Here is a 10,011-nt window from a genome sequence, read left to right on the forward strand (position 1 = left end):
AGCACGGACTGGATGTCAGCAGTGAGCACTCGTGACCTTTCTAGGAACTTCTGAAGCAAATCACAGAAGTAATGTCTCTCCTTTTCCCTCTTCCCTTACCTCTATCCTTCCTTACTCAGCCATCTGATGTGTTCCCAAGACTTTCAAGCAGGCTCCCCTTCTGGAAGATTCTACCCCAGAGCTACATTTTCTCAGGTGTCCTGGTAGCAGCTCAAGTCTGGAAGTTCTAAACACACTTTGTTTGCATGTGTACTCCACCCTTCCTTCCAGAGATAACTCAGCTCTGTGGCCCAACTTCCACCTTTGTAATCACAGCAGCACCCAGGCCTACACTTTGGAAACCAGTTTCACTTTCCCTATTTTGCCCTCCATGTTCAGTCAGGTGCATCTAAGACTCTGGCTACTGGTCTCTGTTTCAGAGCCCCAGAATGAAAAATGGAGTTAAAGGAAGCCTGATAATCATGATAGAACTAAGCATTGAGGACACACAGGTGAATGTGAGGCCATGAACTTATATTCTGCTCTAATGATGTTCAGGGTCTAGCTGGGAATACAGACACTGAGCTGGTGGTCATCCCATCACCCACAGGGAAAACATGCTAGAATTCTGTCCTGTGCAAATACACTCACACTCATTCTCTCACACACTGAGAGGGTCCAGGTTGTGGGTGGGCCAACATGGGGTTCACACCCTCTCACCAGTGGGGTCCTGCCAAGGTCCTACAGCCTTTAAAGAGTTTTGGTCCATCCATTGGCCAGTCTTCCTCCAAGAGTACCATCTTATCTGTCTCCCAGGTTCAGTCAACAGGTTAACACACACTCTTCATAACACCCTTTGCTGAAATTCTATGGTAAAAGTAAGACCTCATACGTGACTTTTTTCATGAAGTCTTTCCCAACTCTGGTCCACCAGGTGGATGGTGCTCATTTCTGAAACTCTGTGGCATGGTGCAGGCACTTGGCTCAGAGCAATTCACATATTTTCTTGTTTGACAGGTACTTGAGTACCTCTTACCCCTACAGAATCTAGCGAAGGGCTTAGAGCACAGAAACCACCCCTCCTTCCAAGGAGCCACTCTCATCCACGTACACACCCATGTGCCATTACAGATCACACTGCCCTGCAGCACTGTCTCCAGGCCAGTCCTCCCAGACCTCCCCTCAGTCCTCCCAGACCTCCCCTCAGGACCCTGGACAGCAGGACTGGTGTTTTCTTCCTCTCTGAACCCCACTTCCCCCCACAGGAGCCCCAGCATCAGGCGCACCGTGCGTCTTTATTATGTGTTTGTAGGAATTTGTATTTTGTACATTGTGGACTCATAAATTTCACTGAGTAGAAGTTAATAAAATGCTGTAGTCATTCAAATGGGAGTCATGGGGAAGTGAAAATGAAGAATTGGTCCCTGAGAAATCTTGCTAGAAATTTTGAAGAGGAAGGAGAAACAAAAAGAAATTGTGAAATGAAGAAAAAGGAATCAGAAATAATAGTCAATGCAGGCACAGGGCAGATGATCTTTCTGTGATCATCAGAAAGCAAGTTAAGATGGGTGAAGAATGTTCTCTGATTAAGTCTCTAAATACTGTGTATGTCTATGTTTCAACAAGCATGATGAGGACTTCACTGAGTTCACCTTAGCAGGCATCTACCAAGGGACTATAATGTGACAAGCAATGTGCTGGACAAAAGAGGATGCAGGGGTGAGTAAAACAGTATCTTCCCTCAGGAACCCCAGCTTGTATGGGGCAGGGAAGAAGGGAACTATCAGAAGAAGGCCCTCTCCTGTTCCTGAACAGCCAGCAGCTATCATCAATGCCTTAAATTCATGGGGAGGGCTGGTTTTCTCCAAGGCAGTAAGATTCCTGGAACTGAACTACACCTCTGGCTACCTCCCTGGAGGCCCATCTCTCCCTGGGTGCTGGCTCTCCATTTCCACCTGCAGACTCTGCTCCACCCTCCACCCACATTCCCTGGCTCCTGACTATTGCCCGGACAGGTGACAGTCTCCCACAGTACCAATATTTCCAAATTGTCAACACTAAGCACCTGATAACACTCTGGTGAGTCTTGGCCACACGTCTCTTAGGTCTCGTGCCCAGGGCCATCTTAGGTCATAATGCAGCTCCTGGGTGTGACCTTGAGACAGCAGAACCAGGGGCCACCTGTTCAGGAATGTTCTGCCCCTGGTTTAACTTAAGGAAGTTCCATCTTGATAAGCAGGGACAAGTTTCAATACTTGCCTACCCACACTAAAAGACTGACAGAAAGTGACTTGTATGGGGGTAAGAGATTTTGGAGAAGGAAAATGAAGGAAAAGGAACATATAAAGAAGATAAAGTCCAAAGACCTACAAAGAAATACTGAGAAGCTATTATATAAAAGAAACATCAATGCTCTATTAGCCCAAAATAGAGATTGATGGGGATTTGGGAGCAATGGTATGGAAGTTTGTTGGCGAGGTAGATTTATGATAGCTCTGTTTGTTTTTATTATTCGTAATATACTGGCTTGTATACTGTTCATTTAATTCAACTAACTATTTTTGCTTACCGTATTGCAGGCACTATTTTAGGTCATAAATATATACCACTCAACAAAGAGCCCCTAGATTCAATGAGCTTATATTCCAGGAGGCATGTATCATTTTTTATCATTGTTAAATCTAGTTAATAAAAGGTAATAATGTATAAAGAGCAATCGATGTCACAGAAGAACAAAAAAGACAAGAAAGAAATAAAAATTTTAAAACTAACATAAAGGGATCCCTGGGTAGCTCCATTGGTTAAGCATCTGACTCTTGATTTCTGCTCGGGTCATGATCTCATGGTCCTGGGACCAGGCCACGTTGGGCTCCATGCTTGGGATTCTGTCCCTCCCTCTCCCTTTGCCCCTCCCACACTTGAGGTCTTTCTCTCTCTCTCCCTCTTGCTCTCTCTCAAAAATAAATAAATGAATAAATAAATACATAAATAAATACATAAATAAATAAATAAATTTTTAAAGTGTTTTAAAAAATTTAAAAGCTAACATAAAGATACAGGAAGGACTAAAGCTGTCCACAAAATTTTTGTTACTCTTCTCATCACAGAGTAGAGCTTGTTTTCTCTCCTCTTGAACCTGGACAGGCCTGGTGACCATTTTATTTTTTTATTTTTTTTTTTAATATATGAAATTTATTGTCAAATTGGTTTCCATACAACACCCAGTGCTCATCCCAAAAGATGCCCTCTTCAATACCTATCACCCACCCTCCCCTCCCTCCCACCCCCCATCAACCCTCAGTTTGTTCTCAGTTTTCAAGAGTCTCATGCTTTGGCTCTCTCCCACTCTAACCTCTTTTTTTTTTTTTCCTTCCCCTCCCCCCCATGGGTTCCTGTTAAGTTTCTCAGGATCCACATAAGAGTGAAACCATATGGTATCTGTCTTTCTCTGTATGACTTATTTCACTTAGCATAACACCCTCCAGTTCCACCCACGTTGCTACAAAGGGCCATATTTTATTCTTTCTCATTGCCCTGGTGACCGTTTTAACCCGAAGAATGTAGTGGAAGAGACGCTGCGCTAGTTAGGGGTCTAGACCCAGGCTCCCCTGGAAAGAGCTGAGGAACTCTGAAGACACGTAGCTGCACCATGGTGAGGTCATGTGCGGGGGGCTGTGAGGAGGAGACGCCCTGAAATGACACAGAGAAAAAGAGCCCTGGCCATCCCCGCTCTGCCCATGCACCACAGCACCACCACACAAGTACAATGTCTGGGGCATTCCAGTCGACTCAACCCCCCAGATGACTTCATTGAAGCAGATCATCCAACTGATGCTAGCCAACACGCAGCATCATGAAAGATAGTAAGTGATTGTCATTTTATGTCATTACAGTTTAGGGTAGTTTATCGGCAATAGGTAACCAAAACAGAAAGTGGAACCCGGAAGTGAGGTGCTTTGTAACAGAACCCTGACACATGAGCATGATGGCTCATTCTCTGTGTACACTTGACCGAGATATTTGGTCACACACATGTGGATGTCACACTTAAATGGATGGACTCTAAGTAAAGCTGATTGCCCTCCATAATGTGGATGGGCCCCATTCAATTAGCTGAAGCCTTAAGAAAAAGACTGACCTCCCCCAAGAAAAAGAGAATTCTGCCAGCAAATAAACCTTCGGACCCAAGCTGCAACATCAACCCTTCCCTAGGTCTCTAGCCTGTCTGCACCCCCTTCAGATTTTGGACTTGTCAGTTGCCACAATCGTGGGAGCTAATGCCTTAAAATAAACATCTCCTCTCCCCCCATCCCTGCCCCTCCTCACCTCTCTCTCACTCTCTCCCTCTCCCTGGAGAGGCAGCGTGGCACCAGCATTGGGAGTGAGTGGCAGGCTGGGGTAAGACAGACCTCAGGGAGGGGCACCCGGCTGGCTCAGAGGAGTGTAGGGCTGTTGATCTCAGGGTTCTGAGTTTAAGCCCCACCTTGGGTGTGGAGATTGCTTAAGTAAATAAAACTTTAAAAAGAAAAAAGAAAGACAGAAAGACCTTAAGGGGACTGTTCCTAAAGGCTGGACACACAGGAAGGAAACTGTCACCGGAGCCTAAGAAAAAGTTGACCCATGTTAGATGGTTGTGGTAACACTGTCGTCCGCAGTAATAGAAATACTTGAGGAACTTAGGAATTTGCCTAAGGAGATTGCCAGGCAGAATGTCAGAGGTGCGCCTCATTTCTTCTCACCGCACACGATAAGGTACAGATTCATTTTTAGACAGAATCAAGAGCAAACATTTCCAAGTCAGGATTTGCTGGGTTGGAAAATAAAGCTGCTTTTCATTCCTAGTCTTTCCCGGTAAAAGAATATCAAACCAAGAAATGGTGATGAGGCAGTAATCACTTCCAGGGGCTGCCAGTAAAACATGTTCACAGGGTCAAAACATCAGGGCTGGGACTCCCAGACTCTGAGACAGCAGAGAGACATTGTGATGGTCCACCTTTCCGGCATCCCCGGTAATGCCAGCCTTTCAGCAGACCCCTCCATGGTGTCCCTCATGTGAGTGATGTCCCCTGTATCTTGGATATGTCAACTTAGTTGAGCCCCCAAATAACTCCAGTCCCAGCCAACATCACAAGGAGCAGAAGAAGCACGTAGTTAAGCCCAGTTGATCCAAGAGTCATGTAAAATAATGAAATGCTTTAATGCTTTAGTTTTGGAGTCGTTTATTATGTAGTCACAGATAAGCAAGATGCCAATTGTAGACCACTTGAAACTGAAGAATAATAAGGAAAGAAATCTACAAGAAACTTACTAAAGGCCTAAAATCAGTGGCGGAATAATAAGAATCAGCCGTTAACAATTCCCTTAACCCAGCAGTACCGTATTTCACTGCCTTTCTTCCATTTACATTCAGTTTTATATAGTTACGATTGTCATATACATTGTTTTTGATACTGGTTTTGTTTTGCCTGGGATCACGTAACATGTCAAATTTGTGTATATTAACACGTAGTCATAATAAAGACCTACAGAGGTAAGAAGAACTAGAAATACCAGGTCAAAATGGAATTACAAGGTTGAATAATTGACATAAAGTGAAGTTCTGGCCCAGTATAAAAGACCAAAGCAGGAAACAGTGACCCAGCAAGGAGTGGACAGGAAAAGAGGATCTCAGGAATGATCTCAGAATTCATCAGGGTAAAGATTTCTGATGCTGAGAAGTATGACTACACGGGAAACAGCACGCCAGACTTTCAACAACATAGAAAGAAGATTAGTGACCAGAGTCATAACCTTGAAGTTAAAGTCTCAAGAGTCAGGGGAGCAACAGAAGTTATAAGTGTTCCAAGGACAACAAGCAGAGAGAAAGAAAATACTACATACATGATCTACAATATATAAAGAATGCCCGTAAGAAGAAATAAATAGGGGCAACTGGGTAAGCATCAGACTTCAGCTCAAGTCATGATCTCACGGTTTGTGAGTTCAAGCCCTGCATCGGGCTCTGTGCTGACAGCTCAGAGCCTAGAACCTGCTTTGGATTCTGTGTCTCCCTCCCTGTCTGCCCCTCCCCTGCTTGCACTCTGACTCTCTCTGTCTCTCAAAAATAAATAAATGTCAAAAAATTTTTTTAAAAAACAGAATTTTTGTGTCTGTAGTTATGAAGAATATTGATCTGAGGTTTTCTTTTCTTTCTTTTCTCATTTTTTATTTTTATGTTTTTGTCTGGTTTGGGCAATACTAGCTTTATAAAAAAAATTGGGAATTATTTCTTCCTCTTCTATGTCTGAAAGAAATTGTGTAGGATAGGTTTTCATTCTTCTTTAAATATCTGGAAGAATTCTACACTAAAACCACTTGGGCTTGGAGATTTCTTTCTTGGTAGTTTTTAAATTAAAAATTTAATTTCTTTGGGGTGCCTGGAAGGCTCAGTTGGTTAAGTGTCTGACTTTAGCTTAGATCATGATCTCACGGTTCTTGGGGTCGAGCCCTGCATCGGGCTCTGTGCTGACAGCTCAGAGCCCGGAGCCTGCTTCAGATTCTGTGTCTCCCTCTCTCTCTGCCCCTCCCCCGCTCGTTCTCGTTCTCTCTCTGTCTGTCTCTCTCTCAAAAATAAATAAAAATATTTTTAAGATTAAAAAAAGAAAATTGGAAACGAATTTTTGTGGACCGAAATAGTTACCTCTACCCATAGAATGAGATAAATCAGGGGCACCTGGGTGGCTCAGTGGGTTAAGTGTCCTACTTCAGCTTAGGTAATGATCTCTCTGCTGATGGCTCAGAGCCTACTTCAGATTCTGTGTCTCCCTCTCTCTCTGCCCTTCCCCTATGCATGCTCTCTCTCTCTCTCTCAAAAACAAAATAAACACTAAAAAAAAATTTTTGTTTTTTTTTAATAATGAGGTAAATCTACCTGTGCTAACACGGAAAGATCTCCAGGGCCATGTGTTTAATTTTTTAAAAAATAACAGTAAAACAAAAAATTAGAAACAACATAAATTTGGGGCACCTGGTGGGTCAGTGGTTAAGCTTCCAACTCTTGATCTCATCCCAGGGTTTGGGGTTTGGGAGTTCAAGCCTGCCACCCGGCTCTGTGCTGACAGTGTGAAGTCTGCTTGGGATTCTGTCTCTCCTTCTCTCTCTGCCCCTTCCCTGCTTGTACTCTCTTTCTGTCAAAATAAATGAACTTAAAAAAAAAAAAAAAGGAAACAACATGGAGGACGGATACACTGAATTGTAATTTAAATAGCTTTAATACTAGGTATCCATTTTCATGTTGGCCTTGATCTCTATTTATTATTGTTAAAAGGTGACTGTGATACTGCCTTTCCAAAAACAATAGCATTAACACTTTGTATGTATCGGGATTATTCCTCCTAATCCTCAGAATTTCCACATGTGGAAGAATTTCCACATCATTCCATTCTCCATTCTGAGATCATTGCAGCCCAGAGAAAGTATCTTGCCCAAAAGTACACTGTGACTGACAGAGCCGAGATTTAAACCCCAGCCAGTGTGATTCCCGAAGTTGTGTCCTTAAACTCTCCGAGGATAAAGGGACCATACGTTCTGGTATAAGTCTATGGACTCAGCATAATTAGTAACAGCATCCCCTTTGTCTTCAAAATGTCCCAGACATAGTAAATTCTGTGGTCACTCTACGTACAGGACATACATAGGCAACACAGCACAGGGGGTGAGCTCAGTTTCTGGATCCAAATTTTGGGCAATTGACTCAAACTCTCTATTTCAATTTTTTCGTTTCTAAAATGGGGGCGGCAGTCAAGTGCCTCACACAGTTAGTTGTTACGGGACTCGGTGATTTCATATTTCTTCAGTGACAAGCACGTGGTACCGTATGAATTATTAACCCATTTACATAGTGTCTGCGTGTGTGTGTTTAATATTGACCCGGCGCCCTGACAAACATTAAAAAAGTCACGTGGTCCCTACGGAGCCTCGGGCTTGCTACCCGGTGGTGATAATCTAACCAATAGCGTGAATTTACATTGAACAACAACAGAAATCTTAAAACTGTTACATGAAGATGAAACTTAAACGTCCGCGTCGATCATTACCAAGTCAGAATAGATAGCGCTTGATTTTATCAACACTTTAAGTGTAGCCTAAGGGAAACGCTTCAACTTCTGATTTCTCAATTAACTATTTAATTACTGGGAAGCAAAACACTTACGGGACCGACCCCGGCAATCGGCAATCGTTGGCCTGGAAAAAATGTGCAAGAATCGAGGGGCGGAAAGCGCGCGGGGAGGCTGGCGGGTGGGGGTTGGGGTGCGGATTTTACCGCTCGGCTCCCGGGGCTGCCGGTGGTTCGCAGGCGGAATTCATTGCGCGATCCCACACTCCCAACAGAAATTGTGGCTCCCGGTGCCCGCCTTCGGCACCCTGAGAAGTAGCTTTTTACTTCCGGCTGGTTCTACTTCATGCACAACTTCAAAAATCAGTTCTGTGGGTGAAACCAAACCCTGGGAATGAAAGTCAAGAAAGCGGTTCCCTCTGGGGGTGATTAGGTGGGAGGAGGAAAGAGGAACCCTCTGGAAAGGTTCCGCAGACTGATGTGGGTGGTGTTTTCAGGGTGGGTACCGATGCGTCGAACCGATGCACCTGACAGTGTAAGTTTTATCTCACGTTCCAAAGTTAGTGTTTTGGTTTAATTTTGTCACTGAGCTCTCTGTCCCATTTATCCCTGGGGGCGCAAGAAGTGCTGTTTTATATTCGTGAATAAAACTCACTGTAGTGGTCTGGCTCCTCTGATGCCATCCTCCCCCCTCCCCTCCCGCTCCCCCCGCCACACACACACACACACACACACCCCTGCAGGCTCCAGAAGCCTCCTAACCAGGCAGGTGTCACCGGTAACTGTCCGGGGCCAGAGCCCGCGCACAGAAGTCCCCTGCAAAGCAGAGAGCGCCCGCGATCCTCCGCGCCCACCAGTTGCGCGCCTGCAGCGCGGCGGCGAGCGCGGAGCGGGGCCCCGCCGGCGCCGCGCACCTAGCCCAGAAGGCGGGCGTCTGCGCCCAGGGTTCGGCCGCCGAACCGCGCGCTCCCCGCCCGCCCGCGCGCGCGGGTGCCAACTCCAGGCGCTCCCGCGAGCGGCGCGGAACGTCAAGGCCAGCGCTCCCCAGCCGGCACTGGCCGGCGGGCTCTCCGCTGACCCGGAATAGAAGATGCTTTGTTTTCGCGCGCGGTGCCCCGCCGCGCCCCGCCGCGCGCCACCGGACGCCGACTCACCCCAGCTCGGGTCGCACGATTTGGGTGTAGGTGTAGCACCGTCCGAGGATTATCTCGTAAAAATGGGCGGTGGTGCCCGCCCCCTTCCACTCCTGGTGCTGGGGCGGCTGGCGCCACATCACGATCCCCACCACCACCGCGATGATCACCACGACCAGGAGACCGAAAACCACGCAGAGACAGATCTGGGCTTTCTTGGAAATGTCGCAGCAGGGTTTCTCCCCGGACACGGGCCTGAACCTGTGGTCGGCCATGGGGTCCGCCGTGGGGTCCGCTCGCGAAGTTGCAGGAGAGACCACCCGCGGCCGGTCCGAAAGCGAGGACGGAGCTAGCCCGGTTCTGAAAACGCACCTCCCCTTTATCTCGCACGGCTTCCTTTCCCACCCACCCCCCTCCCCTCCAAAGTCCCTTGGCCGGCAGGACCAATAAGGATTTCAAGGACTTGAAAGGCCTCTACGACTACCGCCGCCGCTCACTTCCAGCCTCCTGAGCAGACAAGGACCACGCTTTGCAGTTGCAGGAAGAAGCGGCCTCCTTAAGCTTTCTCTGCAGGCCCCGGAAAAACACAATATATCCTTATGCTTCTCCACCAGCTGCCTTGTTCAACCTTGCACTTTACAATTTAGCCACACCCTCTCCTGGAAAGTGTGAAGGCCGGCTGCCTACCTCTGCACCTGCCCATAAGCAATGCTCTCTGTGGGGTGGGGGGAGAAGGAGAGGGAGGGTGCCCTACCTCTACTTGACAAGTTTGACAAATGCCTGCTCAGCCCTCTTCAAAAGCTC

The 10,011-nt window shown here is 46.6% G+C and overlaps 1 protein-coding gene across 2 annotated transcripts in view; it reads right to left on the bottom strand.

Annotated features, from left to right (window-relative positions):
- The window catches only part of CD38 (CD38 molecule), a 57,254-nt gene extending 47,493 nt beyond the window's left edge, over window positions 1–9,761 (bottom strand). The window contains exon 1 of one of the 2 annotated variants that reach the window (XM_040487526.1): window positions 9,229–9,732. In XM_040487526.1, coding sequence (XP_040343460.1) covers window positions 9,229–9,482 — 254 coding nt within the window. In that variant the 5' untranslated portion in view covers window positions 9,483–9,732. Of the gene's footprint in view, window positions 1–9,228 lie in introns of both variants that reach the window. The other variant, XM_040487531.1, reaches the window with a different exon arrangement.
- Window positions 9,762–10,011: the final 250 nt, after the last annotated feature.

This window comes from Herpailurus yagouaroundi, unplaced genomic scaffold (genome assembly GCF_014898765.1).
Source record: "Herpailurus yagouaroundi ecotype Mexico unplaced genomic scaffold, PumYag 28, whole genome shotgun sequence".
In the NCBI taxonomy this organism is placed as follows: domain Eukaryota; kingdom Metazoa; phylum Chordata; class Mammalia; order Carnivora; family Felidae; genus Herpailurus; species Herpailurus yagouaroundi.